At 45.7% G+C, this 26,471-nt stretch overlaps 1 protein-coding gene across 8 annotated transcripts in view; it reads left to right on the forward strand.

The window, feature by feature from the left end:
* The window catches only part of DLG5 (discs large MAGUK scaffold protein 5), a 76,762-nt gene that overhangs the window by 40,204 nt on the left and 10,087 nt on the right, over positions 1 to 26,471 (forward strand). For 3 of the 8 annotated variants that reach the window (XM_072129955.1, XM_072129956.1, XM_072129962.1), the window contains exons 10-27: positions 2,885 to 3,010; positions 4,626 to 4,758; positions 5,105 to 5,232; positions 6,735 to 6,910; positions 8,461 to 8,564; positions 10,546 to 10,638; positions 10,990 to 11,913; positions 12,177 to 12,306; positions 12,441 to 12,585; positions 13,002 to 13,123; positions 14,829 to 14,903; positions 15,727 to 15,895; positions 18,297 to 18,410; positions 21,130 to 21,292; positions 22,618 to 22,748; positions 22,835 to 22,999; positions 23,122 to 23,305; positions 25,420 to 25,568. In XM_072129955.1, the coding sequence (XP_071986056.1) occupies positions 2,885 to 3,010; positions 4,626 to 4,758; positions 5,105 to 5,232; positions 6,735 to 6,910; positions 8,461 to 8,564; positions 10,546 to 10,638; positions 10,990 to 11,913; positions 12,177 to 12,306; positions 12,441 to 12,585; positions 13,002 to 13,123; positions 14,829 to 14,903; positions 15,727 to 15,895; positions 18,297 to 18,410; positions 21,130 to 21,292; positions 22,618 to 22,748; positions 22,835 to 22,999; positions 23,122 to 23,305; positions 25,420 to 25,568 (3,231 nt within the window). The remainder of the gene's footprint in view (positions 1 to 2,884; positions 3,011 to 4,625; positions 4,759 to 5,104; positions 5,233 to 6,734; positions 6,911 to 8,460; positions 8,565 to 10,545; positions 10,639 to 10,989; positions 11,914 to 12,176; positions 12,307 to 12,440; positions 12,586 to 13,001; positions 13,124 to 14,828; positions 14,904 to 15,726; positions 15,896 to 18,296; positions 18,411 to 21,129; positions 21,293 to 22,617; positions 22,749 to 22,834; positions 23,000 to 23,121; positions 23,306 to 25,419; positions 25,569 to 26,471) is intronic. The other 5 variants (XM_072129959.1, XM_072129961.1, XM_072129957.1 and 2 more) reach the window with 4 other exon arrangements.

The following is a 26,471-nucleotide window of genomic DNA, read 5'->3' on the forward strand; positions in this document are numbered from 1 at the left end:
ATGATGATGCCTTCCCTTTAGAAGGCCAGAACAGCTTCAATGTTACCATTTTGGCAGAAATAGATTGCAGCTATGCTTAATACAGGGGGGGGGGCATATATTTATAGTGGAAGTTTGGTTTTCATATTTCCTATTGAGTAGGGAACGTGGAGAGATCCATTCACTCCCTACAGCGGTTGTTGTGGTTGATAATATATGACTTAAGTTTGTTCTATTTGTGTTGAATTCCCAATCTAAGTACCGTATTTTTCGCCCTATAAGGCGCACCGGACTATAAGGCGCATTAGTCCGATGCGCCTTATATATGTAATAATTCCATATATAAGGCGCATCGGACTATAAGGCGCGGGGTCCGGGGGCGTGGCGGAGGTCCGGGGGCGGAGCGGAGACCCGACCTGACGCGACGGGACGCGGCGGCGGGACGCGATGCCGAGACGCGACGGGGAACGCGGGGAAGGTGAGCGGGGAAGGTGAGGGGGAGGTGGAGGAGGGCAGCGGACCATACTTACATAGGTCCCCGCTACCGGAGACAGCAGATCTCCAGCGGGAACTGCAGACCACGCGGCAGAAGTTGTTCGTGCCGCGTGGTCTGCAGTTCCCGCTGGAGATCTGCTGTCTCCGGTCTCCGGTAGCGGGGACCTATGTAAGTATGGTCCGCTGCCCAGCGCCATACATAGGGCGCACTTTGGATTTCCACGGAAATCCAAGGCTTTTAAGTGCGCCTTATAGTCCGGAAAATACGGTAGTTCTAAATAAGGGAGTTAGCTTGTATGAGATTTTGAGGATTATTTATTTTTTTTTTAAGTGTTTTCACTTCTGTGTTTTATTTTTCCTATGTTTTTATTTATCTTTTTTTGTTTGCACCTGTGTGATATATAACGAGCCGAGCACCTGTGTGATATATAACGAGCCGTGCACCTGTGTGATATATAACGAGCCGTGCACCTGTGTGATATATAATGAGCCGTGCACCTGTGTGATATAACGAGCCGTGCACCTGTGTGATGTAACGAGCCGCGCACCTGTGTGATATAACGAGCCGCGCACCTGTGTGATATAACGAGCCGTGCATCTGTGTGATATATAATGAACTGTGCACCTGTGTGATCTATAACGAGCCGTGCGCCTGTGTGATCTATAACGAGCCGTGCGCCTGTGTGATCTATAACGAGCCGTGCGCCTGTGTGATCTATAACGAGCCGTGCGCCTGTGTGATCTATAACGAGCCGTGCGCCTGTGTGATCTATAACGAGCCGTGCGCCTGTGTGATCTATAACGAGCCGTGCACCTGTGTGATATATAACGAGCCGTGCACCTGTGTGATCTATAACGAGCCGTGCACCTGTGTGATCTATAACGAGCCGTGCACCTGTGTGATCTATAACGAGCCGTGCACCTGTGTGATCTATAACGAGCCGTGCACCTGTGTGATCTATAACGAGCCGTGCACCTGTGTGATATATATAACGAGCCGTGCACCTGTGTGATCTATAACGAGCCGTGCACCTGGAGTGATCTATAACGAGCCGTGCATCTGTGTGATCTATAAGGAGCCGTGCGCCTGTGTGATCTATAAGGAGCCGTGCGCCTGTGTGATCTATAAGGAGCCGTGCGCCTGTGTGATCTATAAGGAGCCGTGCGCCTGTGTGATCTATAAGGAGCCGCGCGCCTGTGTGATCTATAACGAGCCGCGCGCCTGTGTGATCTATAACGAGCCGCGCGCCTGTGTGATCTATAACGAGCCGCGCGCCTGTGTGATCTATAACGAGCCGCGCGCCTGTGTGATCTATAACGAGCCGCGCGCCTGTGTGATCTATAACGAGCCGCGCGCCTGTGTGATCTATAACGAGCCGCGCGCCTGTGTGATCTATAACGAGCCGCGCGCCTGTGTGATCTATAACGAGCCGCGCGTCTGTGTGATCTATAACGAGCCGCGCGCCTGTGTGATCTATAACGAGCCGCGCACCTGTGTGACATATAACGAGGCGGGCACCTGTGTGATATATACAACGAGGCGGGCACCTGTGCGATCTATAACGAGGCGCGCACCTGTGCGATCTATAACGAGGCGCGCACCTGTGCGACATATAACGAGGCGGGCACCTGTGTGATATATACAACGAGGCGGGCACCTGTGTGATCTATAACGAGGCGGGCACCTGTGTGATCTATAACGAGGCGCGCTCCTGTGCGATCTATAACGAGGCGCGCTCCTGTGCGATCTATAACGAGCCGTGCACCTGTGCGATCTATAACGAGCCGTGCACCTGTGTGATCTATAACGAGCCGTGCACCTGTGTGATCTATAACGAGCCGTGCACCTGTGTGATCTATAACGAGCCGTGCACCTGTGTGATCTATAACGAGCCGTGCACCTGTGTGATCTATAACGAGCCGTGCACCTGTGTGATCTATAACGAGCCGTGCACCTGTGTGATCTATAACGAGCCGTGCACCTGTGTGATATATACAACGAGGCGGGCACCTGTGTGATCTATAACGAGGCGTGCACCTGTGTGATATATAACGAGGCGTGCACCTGTGTGATATATAACGAGGCGTGCACCTGTGTGACCATGGACAGATTTTTGTTCACTGGAAGTAAACAGAGAAGCTTTCTATAGCAGGACAGCAAGCAGAGATCTAGAAAAACATGAGGAATTGATACAGAAAGTATATTGGAAAATGGTAGAACTTTCCTTAATTCAAACACTAAAACTTATTTGCTGAAAGTGGACGACCCCTTTTAAGCATTTATTTATGTATTATGAGTAGTCCTATCCCCTTAACTATGCACTAGTTTTTCAACAAACTTTATAAATGGAACACATTGAAAAAACTTTATTAGCTGTTAACGTTAATACTTTTTTCCCCCTTCTATTAGGACCCTGTGTGATAATTTGCGTAGAGAGCGGGACCGGGCTGTCAGTGAACTGGCGGACGCACTGAGAAATCTCGATGACATGCGGAAGCAGAAGAACGACGCTACACGGGAACTGAAGGAACTGAAGTGAGTTTCATGCACTAAAGTCATTTACACCGCAAAATGAGGGGTTTTCATTTAGTGTAATTCTGCTGCATTACTATAGATTTTTGTATCTTTTTCTATGTGGTGCAAAGTGGAGGTTATGAAGGTTATTTTGAAGGTTTGCTTTGCCTTTCTTTAGTAGAACATCTTCGGGTAATATTTAGCTTTCAAACACAAAGATTTCAAAGGAAATCCCTTATTTCCCCATATTCTCACCATTCTGATCTATAGAAAGCTTAACTTGTAGGGTTAAAGGGAACCTGTCACCAGGAGAGCCATTTTTAGCCCTCCCCCAGTCCCCACAGAGCATAGTACATACACTGCCAAAGTGTTTTTGTATAAAAAAAAATTGGTTTTACAGAAAAAAAGATATGTTATATTGTACCTTTCATTAGCATCTGATGTGTGACTAGGCACTCGTCCCCTGGGAGTGGCTGAAAAGGAGCAGTCCCCCCCCCCACCCTTGGGAAACAGCTCCTCCATGCGACCTTTTCAAATATATGAAAACACCCATCACTTGACTTAGCGACGCCCCCTGCTCCTCTACAGCCAATCCCGAGTGAGGGGAGTTATTCATATATTTGAAAAGGACACATGGAGGAGCAGTTTCCCAAGGGTGGGGGGGGGGGACTGCTCCTTTTCAGCCACTCCCAGGGGACGAGTGCCTAGTCACACATCAGATGCTAATGAAAGGTAGAATATAACAGATCTTTTTTTCTGTAAAACCAATTTTTTTTTATACAAAAACACTTTGGCAGTGTATGTACTATGCTCTGTGGGGACTGGGGGAGGGCTAAAAATGGCTCTCCTGGTGACAGGTTCCCTTTAAAGGGTGGTATGTGGATGGATGGGACGTGAGGATAGCCCTTTTTTGGGCTAATCCTCACGTCCCGGGTGTCTTTTAGAAAACTTTATTGTAGCTATATGCTAATTTTTTTATGCGGCTACTGGGGCGTGGAGTCGCCGGACATGAGGCTACTAGTCGCGGCTACTCCACGCCCCAGTAGCCGCGTTACTCCGCCTACCAGCTAATCTTCGGCGCGCAGCTCGCAGGCCTTCGACTGCGCGGCTGCGGCTCAGGGGCCAGAACTACTGCGCATGCGCAGTAGACGGGGGACTCGGACGAGGGCGCGCAGCTACCAGTCGGTTGCAGTCGGTTGGTTGCAGCGCATCCAGTATGGGGGGGGTGTGGTGATGGCAGTTACACATCATTACTATGGTAACAGAGCAGGACAGTCTGTTACATCATCACTGGGGGCAGAGCCTAAGAGGTGGGAGGAGTTACTGAGAACTAAGAGATCATGGGACTTGTAGTTTCCAGTGGCGGCATCTTGGAGATAACTCCGCCTACTTTAGAGAGGTCATAAAATTTTGTGGATCATAAAATCAAACTAATTAAGCTCCGTTTTGTGACGAATGAATCCCTTTAATGGAGTGGCTGGCTATAATATTACTACAGCAGCCCAGTAACATTGGCCTCATAGTAATAGAATGGGGTTGTCTTGGTTGTACAGGAGAATGGACGGTCTGTAGTGGGTCACTCAGTAAATGTTATTACTTGCATTTCCTGTAGTCACAATTGTCTCTCGCACTTCAGAGAAAAGATGGACAACCAGATAGAGAAGGAAGCGCGTTTCCGGCAGCTCATGGCCCATAGTTCCCACGACTCTGCTATTGACACCGACTCCTTGGAGTGGGAGACGGAAGTGGTGGAATTTGAGCGGGAAAGGGTAAGTGGACCCCACATTGATCCCGTAGCCCTCCATGAGATAATAAATGTGAGGGGTGCTCTATCTTATTTTGTAAATACATGTCATGTCTTCTTTTTGGGGTAGAGTCGGATCGGCCTCCAAAAACATTAAATAAATTTCAGAGAGTATGGCCAAATGTGCACGGACAACCTCTAAGTTCTCATTAGCAAGACCAACATCGGAATCAGGGGGCGGAATTCAGGTTTTTAAGTTCAGATGTGTATCATAAAGCGAGAACACACCCTCCTGATTTTTAGAAAACGCGTAGAACATGTATTGGGGTAATGTGTTATTTGCTGATGTCACTCGTTCTCGTGTCTTGTAGGAAGATATGGACCTTAAAGCCCTAGGATTCGATGTGGCTGATGGGGTCAGCGAATCATTTTTCCCAGGGGATAGCGGCCTTTTTGTAACGAAAGTTGACAAAGGAAGTGTTGCTGATGGTCGGCTGAGGTATTTGATTCATTCTGGACATTAGTTTGGAAAACTTTGCCCCGTATTTGTTTACCGTATGGACTCGAGTATAAGTCAACCCGAGTATAAGCCGAAGCCCCTAATTTTAACACAAAAAACCTGGTAAAACCTATTGACTCGAGTATAAGCCAAGGGTGGGAAATGCATTGGTCACATGGCCCCCAGTACATAGCCTGCCCCTGCCCCTAGTATATAGCCATTGCCCCCACCACCACCACACTGTATATAGCCAGAAGCAAAAAAAAGAACAAAAACTCTGTACCCACCTTTCCGATGCCCCCCGCAGGTCCTTTTCTGTCTTCGGCTCCCCACCCACTCCGCGCGGGGAGCCGAAGACAGAAGAGGACCTCCGGGAGGGGGGTGGAAAGGTGAGTACAGAGTTTGTACTTGAGTCAATGGGGGGAAAAAACAGAGCTAGGGCGCTGTCACACGGGACGTTTTAGCTGCGTTTGCAAACGTAGACCAAACCGCACCCACCGGGGCGGGCCACGGCCTGATCGCATCAGTTCTATGGAAACCCCTGCATCGGTGTTTTGCATTAAACACCGGTGGCTCGTTCCCGATGGCAGGCGTTTTCATAGAAAGGCCGCTGTGATTGGGCCCCAGTGGGTGTGGTTTGATCTGCTATTATCCATGTTTACTTTGTCTAACTTAACAAGAGATGGGTGTTAAATGGAGAAGGTTTAGCTTAAAGTGGTTTGCCCATGAAAGAAAGTTCTCAAATTTTAATCCTAGTCCTCATCCTATTGGTTTATTATACAATTTAAGATAATTTTTAACCCCATACCTGATGTAATTCCAGAGTGTGGGCGAGGACTCCCTAAACAGACACTTCATAATTCCTCTGTGCTATAAGATGCTTTGTGCTGACAATGTGCTTAATTATCAGGATACAGGGTTTAGCTGCACTTTTATCTAGTTTCTGAACAGTCTACTAGTTGAGACACATAGAAAAGAGAGATGAGACAAATGAGAATCATGAGATGGATATAAGAGACAATGACACACACAGCTCTGTTGCATTCCCTAATCAATAAAGCAGTCAGCACTGCTATGCCCCCTCCCCTCAGATCCACGGCTTATCTTGCTTGTAGATCTGCTGTACCAGGGAGTCCCCGTGTCTGTAGGGCTCTCTGCCTCCTTCTCCTGCAATACAAGAGAAGCTAGAAGAATCTGCCCGACCATAGTCAGGAGGTTACGGTCAGATCCAGGGACAACCAAATTGTAAACACCAGGACTGATGGACAGGTTGGACTTGTATCTGTAAAATGTTGTATTCTTGTTAATAACAGTTAATTGGAGATTGTGATATTTTGTTATCCTGAATGTATTTAAGAATTTTATGTATCGTGGGAATAACCCATTTATTTTGTGCCAATATTTAGTTTCAAAGGAAGACAAAAAATAACTAGTGGACATTTAGACGAGTTTTTTAGTTACTCACATTTTGTAAATACTGACCCCCCCCCCTACTGTTTCAGGGTGAATGATTGTCTCTTAAAGATAAATGATGTGGATCTTACCAACAAGGACCGAAAGCAGTTAATAAAAGCTGTCCTCAGCGGAGGGGACGTCATCAACATGGTGATACGCAGAAGAAGGTCTCTTGGAAGTCGAATTGTTACACCAGTGAATATTAATCTGGGTAATCAGAAAGGTACGGGCTCCTTAAAGCTGCTACTCTCCTTAAAGGAAATTACCATCGAGATAAAGCCGGATAAACCAGGGACACTTACTTATAGATCCAGGCATCGGGACTGTGGGAATCAGAGGTTGCACTAACTTGTTTCCAGAAGGGTAATAATACTCCTCTCACCATTTTTGAGGAGTATTTTTAGCCTGTTGTCCTCCTGCCTGTGCTGTGCCCCCCTGCCCCTCTATAGTGTAATGTGGTTCCCCTGCTGCTCCCTATATGTGATATGACAAGGGACACAGAGCAGCTTGGAGAAGACAGTAACGGCCGCAGTGAGGGCTCGGGGGGGCATGGCCGCAGTGAGGGCTCTGGGGGGCGTGGCCGCAGTGAGGGCTCTGGGGGGCGTGGCCGCAGTGAGGGCTCTGGGGGGCGTGGCCGCAGTGAGGGCTCTGGGGGGCGTGGCCGCAGTGAGGGCTCGGGGGGTGTGGCCGCAGTGAGGGCTCGGGGGCGTGGCCGCAGTGAGGGCTTGGGGGCGTGGCCGCAGTGAGGGCTCGGGGGCGTGGCCGCAGTGAGGGCTCGGGGGCGTGGCCGCAGTGAGGGCTCGGGGGCGTGGCCGCAGTGAGGGCTCGGGGGCGTGGCCGCAGTGAGGGCTCGGGGGCGTGGCCGCAGTGAGGGCTCGGGGGCGTGGCCGCAGTGAGGGCTCGGGGGCGTGGCCGCAGTGAGGGCTCGGGGGCGTGGCCGCAGTGAGGGCTCGGGGGCGTGGCCGCAGTGAGGGCTCGGGGGCGTGGCCGCAGTGAGGGCTCGGGGGGCGTGGCCGCAGTGAGGGCTCGGGGGGCGTGGCCGCAGTGAGGGCTCGGGGGGCGTGGCCGCAGTGAGGGCTCGGGGGGCGTGGCCGCAGTGAGGGCTCGGGGGGCGTGGCCGCAGTGAGGGCTCCGGGGGCGTGGCCGCAGTGAGGGCTCCGGGGGCGTGGCCGCAGTGAGGGCTCCGGGGGCGTTCATTTTAGAAGGAAGGAGGCCCTGGATTCCCAAAGTCACAGTTCCTAGATCTATGAGTAAGTGTTCCTGGTTTATCGTGCTTTATTTTGATGGTAGATTTCCTGTTAGCCGGCCATACATTACATTACCCAGTAGACCCATTCCCATCCTTCATTACCTGTGATTTAGGCTACATCCATATGATTGTTCTTGTGCCTTCCCATAGACGTCTTTGGGAAAGTGAAAAATATAATTGGCACCGTTACTTTATAGGTTACACAATGATGTGACCCTTGAAGAGTTTGGGGCAAGCGGCTACACTTTCCAGCTTTGGACTGTTTTTGCAGACATATGGCTGAGCAATCAATTCATCAATTCATTTATGGTTTCAGGAAGATGTTGAAGCCATCAATATTAGAAATCCTTGTTAAAATCCTTAAAGGGAATTTACCACCAGGATGAAGGACTGTATGCAAATGAGCCTGAGGGGCTCTGGTGTCCATATGTGTTAATGGAGCCTGGAGCCCCTCGGGCTCATTTGCATACAGTCCTTCATCCTGGTGGTAGATGCCCTTAAAGCCTTTTTTCCATTTGTTGTAGATAGCGGAATCTCTTTGGAGACGGGAGTATTGGTGGCCTCTGTGATGCCCGGGAGTCCTGCTGCCAAAGAGGGATCCCTCTCAGTTGGTGACAGAGTGGTGGCCGTAAGTGTGAAGAGCTAAAAATAGTTAGAATATGAAGTGAACGTTTCCATTGCCTTAAAATGGATATTTTACCGTGTCCTGACCATGACCTGTTTAAGAACTTATGAGGTTTAGATCAAATGGTTAATTTTTGTCCAACATATACATTATTTATTGATTCGATTTTATTTGTAAGATCTGTTTCTTGGTCATGTTGTTATTGCACCAGGTCCCCCGATGAAGTCATATAATGAATCGCCAAAATACTATCAACCACAAGGAAATGTATAATACAAATAGTAAGGGGCTAAATAGAGGAGCGCATGGCTAATACATAACCAAAAACTCCTCAATACTGAATAAAGTAGCCAAAACTTCATATGCTACACATAATTACTAATGTACAATGACCAGAAAAAAGATACAAACAGATACACCATAAAAGAGATACACATAAAAAAAAACAACAGACAGTGTGATAATATCTGGACTATTACATATCAAATCTACAACAAGGTCCTGGTAGCAAATGATAGACATCACAGCATCAATGAAGCTTCTTAGGGGAAAAGGTTCGGCAAGGCGCGAAACGTACATTGGGGTGTTGGGGCAGTGTGGTACTGGACTTGTGGAGCTCAGCTCTGCTTGGTATTATGGTTAGTCATAGCTGGTTCTAATAATTTGATGTTTATTTAAAGGGTTATTCTCGTCTGGGCAGACACATTCAGTTCCATTAATCTGCCGTATAGAAACATTTCTTCAATTAGATGTTATTAAAAAAAATTACCTGTGTGAAGAAAATTTCTCATAAATGTAGTCATAGGGTCCCTTAGAAACAAGACTGTGTCCTTGGATACGACCACCTATGCTGGAGGGATTGCACAAAGAAACAAAAGGTTATTGTATATAAAAAGTCCGGGAGTTACTGCAGGTCCCACAGCCGTCCTGTGGTAATGATCGCTGAATCCAGGAGGTCAGGCAGGATTCAATAGCGCATGTCTGGCCACTGCTGCCAGAGTGTGAGGTGGTCGTATCCAAGGAAGCCATCTCGTTTCTAAGGGACTACATGGCTACATTTATGAGAAATTATCTTCACACAGGAACATTATTTTTAATAACATCCAATAGAAGAAATGTTTACATATGGCAAATGAATTTAATTAAATGTGATGCTTCATTGAAGCTAAGACTTCATTGATGCTGTGATGTCTATCATTTGCTACCAGGACCTTGTTGTAGATTTGATATGTAATAGCTCCCAGTCCAGATATTATCACACTGTCTGCTGTTTTTTTATGTTTATAACTTTTAATGGGGTGTTTGTATCTTTTTTTCTGGTCATTGTACATGACTACTAAATACTAATTATGTGTAGCATATAAAGTATTGGTTACTGTATTCAGTCAGTGCTATTAAGAAGTCCTATGATGTTGACTTGGCTGTAGACCGGGCAGTTAGGGTGCATGTTACAGGGGAGTAACATGTTATATCCACCGATGAAGCTGATTTAAAGGGCTTGTCCACTTTCAGCAAATAATTGATATTGTTTGTACAATGAAAAGTTCTACAATTTTCCAATATACTTCCTGTATCAATTCCACACGGTTTTCTAGATCTCTGCTTGCTGTGCTGTTATAGGAAGCTTTCTATGTTTACTCCAGTGGATAGAATCTGTCCATGGTGATGCGATGGACAGGCGGGTGCACGAACCGTTGGTATCACAGAGAGTAATAGGAGTTTTGTGGAACTAACGGCTCCTGCACCTGAGTGTCCATCACATCACCATGGACTGGATTTCTATCCACTGGAGAAAACATAGAAGCTTTCTATAGAATGATAGCAAGTAGAGATCTAGAAAACCGTGAGGAATTGATACAGAAAGTATATTGGAAAATTGTAGAACTTTTCATTACACAAACCATATCAAATATTTGCTGAAAGTGGACGACCCCTTTAATGTGTACAGTAGGCGTTACTAATCCCCACTGGTCTCTCATTGCAGATTAATGGCATAACTTTGGACAACAAATCCATTACAGAATGCGAGGCTTTACTCAGGAGCTGCCGGGAAACCATTAGCATCTCTTTGTTAAAGGTAATAGACAGCGAGTTTTGCTCTTCCATTGGATATCACTGAAGAACTGAGACGTTCTTACAAATGCTGAAAACTTGCACATAGTTAGGATAAATGGATCTCGCAAGTTTTCAGCATGTTGTGCAAACCGTTGCATAGATCAGCTCCAACCTTTGTGTTTTACTTCTGTATTAGAAAATGTATTCTCCACGGATTCTGTATGTAGAACGAAAAGATACATTGAAGCTCATGACTTGTTAGGCTTTACCTGTACCTCCAGTTAGCTGACTTTTTTGTGTTGATCTGAGCCCTTGTCCGTCTTGTTACACCAGTCAGTAAAGTTTCTATAAACCTGGATAACTTTGCTTACAGGTCTTCCCCCCCACTACATCCTGGAGCGGACAAAACCTCTTTGAAAACCTTAAGGATTCTTGCCGCATTCTCCCTCCTAACATTCAAGCGCAGAATAAAAGGAACCTGAAGAATAACAGCTCCACGCAGACGGACATCTTTTGTCCAGACCTTCTGGATCACAAGAAGGATCTGGGCGATTGCAGTGGGTCGGAGCGAGCACTTCAGCTGAGCTGCCACAGTCACTCTGAGCACAGCTTGGGCTCCATAGGTGGAGATGCTTTCATGGGACGCGGCTACGAATTGCTGGAAGAGGAAAGTAGACCTCTTGGATACAATGATGCTCTTACAGACGCCCTTGTCGAGGCGTCTACTGCCAAGAGGAGTAGTGGCACGTGGCCAAAGGTTATGGTGAGCCCCGGACATTCCCAAAGCGAGTTCACTGTCTTTAAAAGACCAAGGCAGAGAAAGTCCATCTTTGATCCAGAGACTTTCAGGAGGCCTCAGACGCCTCCAAAACTAACTTTTATGACGCCTGGATCGGCAATGTCTCACTCATCCCAGTCTTCAAAAGTAGACAGGCCGCCAACTCCACCAACACCGCCCAAACGCAGCGACTCCATTAAGTTTAAACACCGACACCAATCTAGTTCAGCGTCCGATTCCACGGTAACTGCCGGTTCACCACCTACTAGTCCTTTACCCTCCACCCATCCTACAAGCTCTCAAGAGATTACCCATAAAACCCACCACAACAGAGGGGCTGGAAAATGCTGCCGAGAGGATGGGGGTGATTGTTCTGTGACGGGCTGTAGAGGGAGTGGAGAGGTAGAAAGCTGCTTGCAGAGGGCAGAAGAGCCGGAAGTGAAGAGGGCGAGACCTTTATCTGCTCCGGCTTCAAAACACAGATTGGCTCCGGTCTCTATTCCCCACCATTCACTACAAGTGAGTTTCCTTTTTTTAAAGGAAATCTACCACCAGGATGAAGGTGTGTAAACCAAGCACACTGTCATACTGGTGTGTGCATCCTCTGGCAGGATCTGCTCTTCTTTAAGCTTCTTATGCCCTGGTTTTAAAGGGAAAATTAAATTAAATTACAATTTACAATCCTTCATCCTGGTGGTAAATGTCCTTTAACTCGATTTCCTGGGAATGTGGATGACCTGCTTGTTCTGATTATTTCATACCTGTCTTTTTTTTTTTTTTAGAAGTTTTCCCCTAGTTCAGAGGATCGTTTGTCTCCTGAGCTAAATCATGAATGGGTTCGATTCTCTCCCACCCGTTCTCCCCGCCATAGTGATATCTTTGCTTCTACCTTGTATGGATCTGGCATGTCAGGTGAGTTGATTAAATGAACCATGTTTTGCTCACACACTTTATTTTAACACTGCTGTCATATTATTATGTGGATGCGTTTTATTTCTTACTATTTTATACACATTATGCATAGCTTAAAATTGCGTATTAACTAGGTACTGTACCTCGGAGCCTGGCTCCATGTCCTGCTGTTACCGCAGTTTTAAGGAATCCAATCTACACAGCTTGGAGTCATCGTGTCCCGTCTAATAATTGTCCCTCCTCTACAGGCCAGGGCTGCTCTCAGCACATGCATCAAAGGTACAACTTTTTGGTTATTGTTTAATTGTTTGGTGTCTGAAGGGGGAGACCAATGGGGGCTTGAAGGGATTGCATAACTTTAATAGAAATTCAACCTTGTCACAGATGTAACATCTAGGTCTCAGTTCACACCTGAATCAGGTTTTACTGTTACACACTCCGTTTTAGGAGAGCACAACAAGAGTAAGAATGGAAGACTAATTTATATAATTTGTATTTGATATTTGTATCCCAGGCTGCATGAATTATTATTATTGTAATGATCCAAACTCCTATTGTCCAAAGCTCCTACCACTCAATCGCAGTGGTTGTCATGTACCTTCACCGCGGTGATTTGGGCTTCTATTATGAAGTATAAATGTGCCCTGCAAGGAAAATAATTATATTATAATGAAGTGTATTCTGACCCTTTACAGTGCCCAACACCAAGGTCGGCTTAGCTTGGACCTCAGTCATAAACACCCAAGTGAATACTGCGATACAGCCCGGCCCCGGGTGCCGCATGGCTCCAACTCTCTGCCCTCCAGCGCTCGTCTAGGTAAGCATTCCTAGGATTCATTATAATTTGGATATCCTATGGTCTGCATATGTCAGACACTCACGTCTTTCCTTTATCTTCAGAGATGCCCTTTCTCTGTTCTTATACAGTTCTTATATACTTGTGTACAAGCCGAGATTTTCAGCACCAAAAATTTGCTGAAAAAATCCAACTCGGCTTATACACGAGTGTCAAAAAATAAACTTACTCACTTTTTGTTGCTTCCGGATGTTGTTGCTTCCTGATGCATCCTTGTCCTCTTCACTCGTGACAGAGCGGGCAGAGATGTGTCCATGCGCTCTGCCCGCTCCGTTACGAGTGGAGAGTAGAAGGAGGAGGAGAAGCGCAGAGCATCGGATGGTGAGGTATGAAAGTTTATTATTTTTTTTATATAATGAGGGGTGGCGGCATGGGGCATTTCATTGCTTGGGGGTGGGCAGCACATGGGCATTTCATGGTTATCCGGTACTACCGATAAATTAGGGACGGGCTGCATGGGGCATTTCATTGCTTGGGGGGGGCGGCACATGGGCATTTCATGGTTATCCGGTACTACCAATAAATTGGGGATGGGCTGCATGGGGCATTTCATTACTTGGGGGTGGGCGGCACATGGGCATTCCATGGTTATCCGGTACTACCAATAAATTAGGGACGGGCTGCATGGGGCATTTCATTACTTGGGGGTGGGCGGCACATGGGCATTCCATGGTTATCCGGTACTACCAATAAATTAGGGACGGGCTGGGGCATTTCATTGCTTGGGGGTGGGCGGCACATGGACATTTCATGGTTATCTTGTACTACCAATAAATTAGGGACGGGCTGCATGGGGGATTTCATTGCTTGGGGGTGGGCGGCACATGGACATTTCATGGTTATCTTATACTACCAATAAATTAGGGACGGGCTGCATGGGGCATTTCATTGCTTGGGGGTGGGCGGCACATGGACATTTCATGGTTATCCGGTACTACCAATAAATTAGGGACGGGCTGCATGGGGCATTTCATTACTTGGGGGTGGGCGGCACATGGGCATTCCATGGTTATCCGGTACTACCAATAAATTAGGAACGGGCTGCATGGGGCATTTCATTACTTGGGGGTGGGCGGCACATGGGCATTTCATGGTTATTCAAGACTACCAATAAATTAGGGACGGGCTGGGTCGGGCTTTTTTAAAAAAAATTAAGCCTGTATTGCCTCCTGCTTTGCACCCGATGTCCCGCACCACAGTCCTGTTTCTTTACAGGGGCACAGAAGCTGCGCTCAGCAGCTACCGGCCGGCCTGGCCACTCCCATCCGTCACCGTATACCAGCACCTACAATGCTAAGAGATGGGGACGAGCCGGCCACATCTGCCGTGCAGAAGCTCCCCAAACGGAACTTCTGTGCCCCTGTAAACAAACAGGGGCCACGGATCAGACGGACCATGGCGCCCCTTTAATCAAAGAAAGGCTGTGGCCCATTTTTTTCTTTTTTCCCCACCCTAGGCTTATACTTGAGTCAATAAGTTCAGTTATTTTTTGAAATCGACCATTTTAACAGCACTTTCCATCGGCAGGCTATTCTAATTTTCCAAATAAAGTCACTAACATCCTCATGCTGTAGTAAATATATCAGTAAGGGAACAAACGTACGTATAAGGGAGGCGCGCTACAGTATCATTTGAAGTCGAAGTATATTTGTCTTTTGCATTTTAGGATCCTCAAGGACGGAACGCATAAAAATTCCTTTAACACCAAGATACTTGAGGTGTCCAATGGGTTCAGACAGGGGTATGTTGCGTTCTTTCTTTTTGTATGGCGGCAGTATACATGTGTGGATATATACTATTTTTATAATTATTATATTTCAAACCCGGTGCATAATCTAAGTAGAAAATATGAAATGATTCTACATAACATAAACTATCCAATCATTAATAATTTTTTAAAGTATGAGTGTGGAATGTGTATGAATACACCTGTACTATACAAATTACTTGCTTTAAATCTCCCCCCCCCCCCCCCCACCTCCACACACAGTTTTGTGAAATATACACACTGTATCCTTGTTCAGGCATGTTGCAGCGTGTAGAATCCCCATCAGACGTGTCGGTTCTTTCTGCAGAATTTGTGATATGAGTCAACATGTATCCAAACTAAGGGCTTATTCACATGGCCCTCTGCGGGGACGTACATGCGGCTGCAAATTTGCGGCGCATGTGCGTCCCCATAGACAGCAATAGCGTCGCGGCCGGGATACGGTGCCACACATGGCACCAATCCGGGCGGCACGCCGCAAAAAGATAGAGCATGCTCTATCTTTAGGCGAGTGTGCGGCCATGTGCCGCTATTCTCTATGGAGGGAGGAGGGGTCACCTCCTCCTCCTCTCCAGCACATGGCGGGCATACCGTGTGTGAATGTACCCCAAGTCTAAAAGGGCAATGTTGTGCATCCGAATCAATACAAATAAATGTGTATTTATGCTTAGAATTTGGTGCAGATCTTTAGTCCCGATGAATAGGTCAGTGTTGTCAGAGTGGTATTTGGTATTGGACATATATTACATATTTATGTAAACTTGATGTAACAGGTGACATTGTATTTTTGGGATAGGTTCCCTCTCGCAGTCGGAGTGCAGTAGTCCCAGCCTCGCCAGTCCTCCTCATTCCCCTCTCAACTTGGAAACCTCGTCCTTTGCAAGTAGCCAGTCCCAGAATTCCATTGCCAGCTTGCCGCGGATTTCCATCAGCACTGTCCCCATGGGGGAACGAAGGAAAGACAGGTAAACATCTGTTATTGATCACTTGTGATGTGTCATTTTAGTTCTAACCATAGAATATTGTACAATGTATTCAAATGTAAAATGTTTGCTGGCAGATCAATATGTGCAAAGAATTTCTCTTAAAGGAAATCTACCACTTGAAGTGTCGGGTATAAGAAGGAACTACCGAGCACCAGGTCAGGGTGAGCTCAGGGTGCGCTGGTGCCGGAGCTTATTTTTGTTAGGGTTTTAAACCGCAGTATCGCGGTTTAAAACACTTTTTAAACTTTATGGCCGAAGCTGCTTCGGCGCAGGGAGGTACGCGCTCGGTGCACCATGCGCGCTACCATGCGCGCGGCTCCCCTTCACTTCCTATGTGGTCGCGCGCATGGTAAGCAGCTTAGGGCCATAAAGCTTAAAAAGTGTTTTAAACCGCGATACTGCGGTTTAAAACCCTAACAAAAATAAGCTCCGGCACCAGCGCACCCTGAGCTCACCCTGACCTGGTGCTCGGTATTTCCTTCTTATACCCGACACTTCAAGTGGTAGGTTTCCTTTAAATGCATTTGTCCTGAGCGGCCTGTACTTTAACTGCTGGAACTTGTTTTACATATATATATATATAATCTGGAAGTTAAAACAAACTTAAATATATTCAAAGAATTCATTGAACCTTTTTTAGCCAGATAATAGGGGACCTGGATACATTGTAAAAGTTCTGTGTAGAAGATGAAACCTAAACGTTCCTTTCGTTCTTATAACAACGATGATACATTGTATTGAATTTTTAAAATATGAAAAAAGCTTGGGGGGGGGGTGTTTTTGTTTTCTTGTTTTAATTCGTATATGTGATGCAGACTACAGGCAGTCCCCGGGGTTACATACAAGATGGGGTCCGTAGGTTTTTTCTTAAGTTGAAATTGTATATTTTATAATTGTAGTTCCAGACAAATTTTTTTTTTCTATGCCCCAGTGACAATTGGAGTTTCAACATTTTTTGATGTAATTGGACCAAGGATTATCTATAAATCTTCATTACAGACACCTTACAGCTGATCATTGCAGTCTGGGACTATAGTAACATCCAGAGAGGTCACCAGAGGTCACAGGGGGCAGAGGGGTCCGTCTAACTAGGGGTCGTCTGTAAGTCGGGTGTCCTTAAGTAGGGGAACGCCTGTACTTTTAATTTTTTTTTTTTTTTTACCATCTCATACATTTGGAAGCCCCATAGATTTATGATTTAAAGCTTGTGCAGGGACATTCGGCCAACAGCTTGTGACTTTGTGCACATTTTGCTTTACCTAGTGAGTACGTGCACTAAAATAGACCAAACAAAAAAAAGTGCCAGAAATCTGGGGTGTCAGGATATCTCCCTGAGGGTGCAATGACACGTATCTCTTATAATGGGTTTTTATTTTTACATGTCCCAATTTGTTTGTCTGGCCTGAAAGCGTTTTTTTCCTTATGGCAGGGAGTGTAAGCAGCATTTTCACAGCTGCTTACACTTCGAGCAACGAAGAAAAATGCTTTCAGACCAGACAAACATATGCGTTTCTGCATCGCAAATGCTCCGCACCCTCAGAATAAAAGGATCAGGCCAGTGTCATAGTTATGTACAATAGAAAATCAAGTTCAACCTAGGAAGACGAGGAATAACAATGCTGTGGATTAGAGTCCTAGACATTTACATAGGTTTCTGTGTTTGTTTGGTTTTTTTTAATGTAAGAAGGTATCTAATGAATTGTTGAAGCCTGCTGCTGTTCCTGCTGCAATCAGCTCCTGAGCTCTGCTATGCAATAAGTTCACAGCTTTTATGGCATCTTTACCACGGAAGCTGTGAACTTATGGCATAGCAGAGCCGAGCCCTGTTACACCTAGTGTTGTAAACCCTTACAAAGTGGCCTTTCTGCTTTTTGAGGTGATTTTACAGGGAACAGCTTGTATTTTGGATGGACCATTTATATGAACCAAACATGTTCCCTCATAGTACAAAGGATAAATGATTATACTTTCCGAAAGCATCAATCAAGGGGGATGCACATAGGGGGTTGCTTTACCCCCCTGGAATTGGTGGGTCTGGCTGGATACAGATATTATCAGTGTTGTGTGTGTAAGATATAGATTAAACCTCAGTCTTACGTTCTCATAGGGTAACGCCGTGTCTTTTGATGTGTAAGAGTTTTCATGGTGTTTGCCTTAAGTGTCCTCTGTTATTAATCCATGTTCCTTTTTTATATTTTCCTCCTTTTTCCTTCCTTTTCCCGTGGCCTGTTATTCCACTTCTCACTCCATCCTATCTGTCATGTTGATTTTTCCCCTGGCATTTCACGCCTGTGACTTTTTGGGTCGCTCTCCCTTTCGTCTTCTCTTCCTCCGCCTTTTCCATAAATCCTTTTGCTTATGTTTTCTTTATACCCCAAAGCCATTACTATTTCCTCCCCCACTTTTCATCCTCTAGATATGTCTTCCGTACTCGCTCTTTACTGAGGCTTCCAGCCCATTCTAGACCCAGGTTTTCCTCTGTAAGATGCTTGAGGTCTGCTTCTTGTCTGACTTCAGATTCTCTGCTGCCCCTCGCTTTATGGCATGCTGCAATGTGGTTGTGTTGTCCTCATCCATGTACTTGGTGTCTGTGTAGGGTGGGGGGGTTACATGGCTGTGGCTGATGGCTCCTGTAATTGCAGCCTCTGTACTTTCTGTAGCTTCTGCATGTTTGTGCATGAGATGATTCTACGTTGTCTTGTAAAAGGGGAAAATGTTGTAATGTAAATGTTGGACTGAAAGAATTATTCTGTTACATGCACAATAGAAAATGACTGAACAATTAGTCCATTCTTGTCAATTCTTTTGTCCAGTGGTAAATGTGTCTTCCAAGGGTCCCGTTTGGAGCAATTGGAAATGACAATATTGTAATTGGGTCGGAACAGTTGACGTGGGTGACGCCATTTCTAGAAGAAATCTGCCGTGACTTTCTAAATACTATAAACCCCTATAAAATGCACATTATCACACTATCCAAATGTCGGGAAAACTACCAGCTAAGATAAACCAGGGGATCTTAACCATAGATCCAGGCACCGTGACTGCGGTATCTTGTTATCCAAAGCCTCCTTCCTTGAGGCACCTCTCGCCTCGCACTGTCACCCACTCTCCTCCATATGTAATCTCGCGGCAGCACAGGGAGTGTCAGCAAACAGTTGGAGGGGGAAGTGCTCCTTGCACACAGGCAGCCTGCTAAAACACAGCATGGAGGGGCTCTGGCACAGTCCTGCTGCTACATACAGACGACAAGGTATAATTAAATGGCTCCAGGACTGGCTTTACATGATGAAAACTTCTGACAGGTCACCGTCACAAGTGTTTTTGTTGGGTATTTTATTCACCTTACTAAACTGTGGGCAAGAAGCTATTTATTTGGATATATTGGATATTTATTTTGGATGAATAATTCTTAAACCACGTGGAAATCTACCAGTAAATTAATTCATGATAAACTAGGGACACTTACTCATAGATCCAGGCACCGTGCTGAGCCCCTCTGTGATCTGGCTTTACAGACTGTTACACTGTCTGAACCCCACGAGACAGTATAACAGCCCGTGCAGTCAGGGGGTCCACTCAGGCTTATTATTAGTATCATTTTAACTCCCTAATTGTCAGGCCCTTTTTCATCATCTGCGGTTCCATTATTTACTCCCGACCATCAAAAATCTATAACTTTTTATAAATGTGTAGCCATAGTGAGAGTATTGAATATTCCATGCTGTGTCCTGGAAGTTGGGGGAAAAAATTCCAAATGCAATAATATTGGTGGAAAAAAAAACCGTGTTTGCACCATTGTCTTGGGTTTGGTTTTTACAGCTCTCACTGTCTGCCCTGAATGACTCCTTTTATTCTTGGTGCGATAACTGGGATACAACATTTACATTTGTATTAAAACACAATAAAACCTAATAAACCTCCTCGATAACATCACAGGTAACAATCTAAGCCAAAATGACGGAAACCCACGCGCCCGCCGGCTATCAAAGGACTGGCACCCGCAATTGGTGCAGCAAACAGCCACCTTGGAGAACAGATATAAGCTGGTAGCACCGTGCCGGGATCTATGAGCTATGTCCCGGGATTATCCATTCTCTCGGATAGTGCAGTTCTCTGCCATCTAGTGGTCAGAAATAGGAAAAGCAAGTGTGATGACAAACATTGAGGACGCAGGTTCTTATTGGCTCTATCGAGACTCCCTAGCGATAAATTGTAAAAGTATCAAAGGCAGTATAATGTGTAGGGGTTACATTTGGTACACAGGTAGGTATATACCTTTATCGTATCATTTAAAGGGAACCTGTCACCATGCAAGTCGCTTATAGAGCAGCAAATGTAGGTTATATGTGCTTTTTTATGTTTTTTGCACATGTGTTTATCAATGTCCTTTATTCCGAAAAATATAGTTATATCCGTGGACGGTAACCAGTCAGGGGGGCAGGGTTTTGGGGAACAGTACTCAAGCATTAGTCCACCCTCCCGGTCGCCTCCTTACCAGCGTGGAGCTGGTACCAGTCCTGCCTCCTTGTTCTTGGTCTCCTCCCTGTCCTCTCGCAGTCTTGTATCTAAACCCGTGCATGCGCAGTGCGCACTTAATCTTCACTCCAGCCCTGCATGAACCCGGAGTGAGACACGCACGCTGCACATGCGCGAGTTTTGAGACAAAACCGCGGGAGGACGGGGAGGAGACGAGAACAAGGAGGCAAGGCTGGTACCAGTGGATATAGCTATAATTTGGCTCTTGGAACTGGGTAGGGTAGACCCTCAGGCTCATTAGTATAATTTTAAAAGTTGATTTTAGGAGGTAGGAGGACATAAGGGGGCCATGGATAACAAATAGAAGAATATTCTCACATGCACAGAGCCTGGGTCTATGAGGAAGTGTCCTTGGTTTATCCATGCTTGATTTTGATCAGATGTCATGGTCCTATTGTAGAAGCTTCTGTCAGCGGAGGTCTGGTGGGTTTTCTATGTAATAACAGATATGTGAACATATCTGGTGTGTTTTTGTTTATTTAAGGCACAAGTGAAAGCCTTTTAATAACTTACAGGATAAGGCAATATCAAAGGGTTAAAAAATGGGAAGATTGGAATAATCATCGAATTCAACATATGGATGTAGTCACCTGTAATAACTAGTAGAGTCCACATTGCTGAAGTGTTGGTATCATTTATTAGAGGTAATGTCACTGAGTTGTATGTTCTCTCCGCAGACCACTAGTAGATGAGCCTCGACACGTGAAGGTACAGAAAGGAGCTGAACCCCTGGGAATATCCATTGGTGGAGGAGAGAGCGGGGGCATCTTCGTCTCTAAAGTGATGGCTGGAAGCATTGCTCAACAAGCCGGCCTGGAATATGGGGACCAACTACTCGAGGTGATGCATCCCTATATACAAAGAAAAGAGTCTTTAAAGGGGTTTCCCATCTGGGCATTCACTTTTAATTTAATTGATTTGCCATACATAATTGGATGTTATTAAAAAAAAATTTCCTGTGTGAAGATAATTTCTCATAAATGTAGTGATATGGTCCCTTAGAAACGAGATGGTTTCCTTGGATACGACGACCTCACATTTTGGCAGCGGTGGCCAGACATGCGTTATTGTATCCTGCCTGACCTCCTGGATTCAGCGTTCAGGACGACTGTGGGACCTGCAGTAACTCCCGGACATTTCATATACCAAAACCTTTTGTTTCTTTGTGCAATCCCTCCAGCAGAGGTGGTCGTATCCAAGAACACAGTCTTGTTTCTAAGGGACCATATCACTACATTTATAAGAAATTATCTTCACACAGGCAAAAAAAATGTAATGGCATCTAATTGAATAAATGTTTATATATGGCAGATTAATGAAACTGAATGTGAGTGCCCAGAAGAGAATAAACCTTTAAGTAGCCCCAGGATTTTTGCTTAAAGGGAACCTGTCACCGCTGTTTGAAAAAAATGAGCATTAGACAGGTTCCCATAGAGCTGAATATGCAGGGCAACCCTTTTTTTCTTTTCGGTCACAAGTGGAGAAAATCAACTTTGGTTACCAGGCAGAGAATCCAGCAAGTCGGACGGTGCGTGTACTCACCCCCGAGTCTAGAAGCCGCCTCCTCAGCATGTCATCAGTTACTCCCCAATCCATTCCCCCTTGCTGATATGTCACTTGGCTGTTTCGCCGAAATCTTGCGCACATGCATGCGCTGTGACCGTCTGAGCGGTCCGCACTCTCTGCTGCCTCACTGCGCCTGCGGAAGGGGAGAAGCCGCGCACGCGCATGGAGGCGGCGGGGGGTGCGGACTGCTCAGACGCTCACTGTGCATGACAGCGACAGGCGGCCTATGCGCGTAAGCGAGATTTCGGCGAGACCGCCAAGTGACTTATCATAAAGAGGGAGTGGATTGAGGAGTAACTGATGACATGCTCAGGAGGCGGCTTCTGGACTCTGGGGTGAGTACACGCCAAGTCCGACTCGCTGGATTCTCTGCCTGGTTACCAAGCAGAAAATCAGAGTTCATTTTCTGCACTTGTGACCAATGATCAAGTGATCAAGTTAGTTTAAAAAAAAGGGGGTGCCCTTAGGCACATAAAGCTCTATGGGAACCCGTCTAATGCATTTTTTTCAAACAGCGGTGACAGGTTCCCTTTAAACCATTAAGAATCCATTGCGAGCTCCTGCACTTCTTCACATGAATCTTTTTCGGTTTCCTGCAGTTTAATGGTATCAATCTGAGGAACGCCACGGAGCAGCAAGCGCGGCTCATCATTGGACAGCAGTGCGACACCATCACCATCCTAGCCCAGTACAACCCGCACATGTGCCAGCCCCTGCATTCACGATCCAGGTACCATCTGCAGCCATGGTTTCTCTTTCGGTACCACAATCATTCGCATCTTCTACACTTCTTTGTGCGTTTCATTGTCTCACCAGCTCACGTCTGGATGCCGGTACTTCTCATTCCACACCTCACGGCAGCGGTGCCGCCACGCCGGACAATCATTCCGTCATCGATACTGTAAGCGAGCAAGATGAGGGGACCATGACTCCACCATCTAAAGAAACCACCCCCAGTACAAGTCCTCGCGGCTCCCTCAGGTAATGTCTCCCTCTCTTCTTTTGTCATGTATGATTTGATTTAGGATTCTCTCTCTGACTCTTTTTGTAGTTTGGTTTATAAGTTTGATGTCTTTCATGTTGACCTGTATTTTGTCTATTAGGACGCCAGTGGAGAACATGAAAAAACATTCTGAGGTGCGCACCGTTACCCTCTCTAAGTCTCCTGTGGAGCTGGGAATGCAGATCTGTGGTGGGAACCTGCATGGCATATATGTGTTGGATCTAGATGAGGACACTGTATCTGGAGGACTGGTGGGACTACTGACTGGAGATCTCATTACGGAGGTATCTAACATGCACCAAATCTTGTCCACTGTAAACTTGTTTTTTGTTTCCATCTGGATCTCGTCTTTGGAGCGTTCTTATTATACATCGGCTGGTCGTGAAGGGGAGTATGATGGGGGCTCACAGATCCAGCCCTCTCCATACAGCTGACATTTAACCTGCGTGGTGGAACTGACCGTGGCACCTAACTAGTCTGCTACTGGCCACCAAAAACCATGAAACCTTACACATCTCTGTACACTGAAGTATGAAATAAATTACAGGAGCCAGAATGTGGCAACACAAGGTTCTCTCTTTTTTTAATGCCAGATTTTTTTTATTGCAATATAAATTTGGTATCACTGTGGACGCACCGATCCAAAGAATAATGGAGAGGTTTCTCCTTGACCACACATCGAAAACCATATATAACTCATCAGAACACGGCACAACAAAGTTTTTTGTTTTTTTGCCAACTCCACCACATTTGGAAATGTTTTTCTAGCTTCCCAGTACATGGCACAAAATATTAAATGGCGCCACTAGAAAATAAAATTTGTCTCCCTAATAGCATTGTAAAAAAAAAAAAAAAGTTTGTGGAAGAAGAGGAGTGGAAAACAAAATCAATAGTCCGGTGTTTGCAATCAATAGTCCAGTGTTTGCAATCAATAGTCCGGTGTTTGCAATCAATAGTCCGGTGTTTGCAATCAATAGTCCGGTGTTTGCAATCAATAGTCCGGTGTTTGCAATCAATAGTCCAGTGTTTGCAATCAATAGTCCAGTGTTTGCAATCAATAGTCCAGTGTTTGCAATCAATAGTCCAGTGTTTGCAATCAATAGTCCAGTGTTTGCAATCAATAGTCCAGTGTTTGATATCTTTTCTGTCCATTGTGTGACTAGTAATATTTGCGTTCTAGTCACTCTTCTCTCTGCAGTCTGGATCTTTAGTTTGCTGGTGGGTGGCGATCCAGCTGCTGTGACTCGCTGCTCCCCATTTGAGCATCCTTAGGTTGCGCCCAGCCGTGCCACTAGTGCTGCGTTTATAAATGCAACGCTAGCGCACAGGGGCGGGCCCCGGCTTATTGATTATGCGATTCCAGTGAAACATATGCAATTAGTAACCAGCACCCGGTGTCTTGTATTGTTTGCTGGTTTATGAGCACATGTATTTCCATGGAAAAGCAAATGTGATCAGGCTTCGGCCCGTCCCTGTGCACTAGCTGCATGTCTGAGCATAACCTAAGCATACTCGAGCGGTGAGGAGTGAGTCACAGCAGCTGGATTTCCACCCACCAGCAGAGAGAGGACAGCAAAGTAAAGATACAGACTGCAGAGAGAAGAGCTACTAGAAAGTAGTGGCACATGTAACCGCGTCATCCTTAGAACCGCGGTGTTACTTACACCTTGGGAGGCTACAGTCTTAAATCAAAATTATATCCAGCAGATTAAAGCAGATTAATACCAAGGATAAGAGGCAAAGTGGAGGAAGAGGCACTTTGCTCTAGATATATCACAAAGGGACAGATTTGCCTCACAAATGTGCAGGGTGGGGTAGATTATCAAATACTGCCGCGCGGTCTTCAATTATCTGGCGCACCCTGCACTATGGAAGTGTGCACCATTTTTTTGTTTTTTTCTTAGCTGCACCTTTAACATGCAGCTTGCTCCCCTTTAGGGGTGGACAACATGCAACCGCGACACAAAACTGGCGCAGACACTACTGAAATACATACGAAAGCTCCAAAGACATTATTTCTAGTGCAAAGTCAGAAAGAAAACTGGCGCAGCCGGAATAATAGATCTGATCCAAACTGCTTTGTATTCACTTGTACTATTGATTTATGCAACGTATGTTGAATAGGTCAGTACGATTTCACATATGAGGAACATGGTGCACGGCACCGTATGGCCGAGATAAGATTGGACATGTCCTACCTTTTCACAGGTACGGAACAGTATGGTGCCGCACTGTACCGCTCCCATGCGGCACTGCGCGGCCATTGCTGGCCTATAGGATACATGTATATACGTCCCCCATACGCCCGTGTGAATGAGGCCTTCGCTGTAGTTGACATCCTGCAGTATGACTTCTCTGTGAGCTGTTCCATGTTAACACTAGTTCTCTCCTGCATTAGTATGGCTCTGTTGACATGAGGAACAAGACGGCAGAGGAAGCCTACCTAGAAATGCTGAAACCAACGGAAAATGTCAAGTTGAAGTTGCAGCAAAAAGTGGACGAGTTCAACAAAGTAAAAGAGCAGCCGGGTGATGGGTTTTACGTAAGGTCAGTGCCTTCCTATAGGTCATCCAGGAGATGGTGCAGGGAATGATCTTCCCCCGCTGTCCACTACATTCTCACAATCCCACAAGGAACAAAGGTGTAAATCTCCTGCTGATCTCCTCCAAATTTAGTGGATGGGACTCAAAAATACCAATAGGTGCTGCCAGTTGTTTTGGACTCCGGTGGAAGAGATGGGACAAAGTTACCCTTTAAAATACCAAAAAGGAGAAAACAAGAGGAAAGGCTTCAACACAACTACAGGAAAATGTAAATCTTTATTAGTGGACAACAATAAAAATGTATAAAAAAGACTGAGAAGAGATACAAGAAAGCACGGCAGGTAATACGTCCTACGACACATAATCTAGACATACAGTGATATATACGGTAGCAGAGACCCATGAATATAGTAAGCAGACGCTTCTCAGTCTTTTTTATACATTTTTATTGGTGTCCACTAATAAATATTTCCATTTTCGTGTAGTTGTGTTGAAGTCTTGTTCTTTCCTCTTGTTTTCTCCTTTTTGGTATTTTGCTGTCCATTACGAAGAGGCTTTCTCTTGGCTATACTGGTTTATATTACTGTCCACTAGACTCATCTACTGTCACACTGTGCTGTTTCTGTTTTTTGCATGAAAGTTGACCTTTAGGCCAGCAGCACACGTGGCGTCTTGAACCCGTTTTTGGGCCTTTTTTTTTTTTTTTTTTTAAACAAATGCGTTTTATCCTTTTTGTCTGTTTTTCCCCAATTATGATAATTGGGAAAAACGAACAAAAACAGAAAAAAGGACGTCTAGTGAAAACACAAAGGACACATTAGTATGAGGTAAAGATGTGTACAGACAAGCCATATGCAGCCGACATCACTGTATGAGGAGTTCTGCTGCCGGGATATGAGAGGATCGC

Source organism: Engystomops pustulosus, chromosome 11 (assembly GCF_040894005.1).
Source record: "Engystomops pustulosus chromosome 11, aEngPut4.maternal, whole genome shotgun sequence".
In the NCBI taxonomy this organism is placed as follows: domain Eukaryota; kingdom Metazoa; phylum Chordata; class Amphibia; order Anura; family Leptodactylidae; genus Engystomops; species Engystomops pustulosus.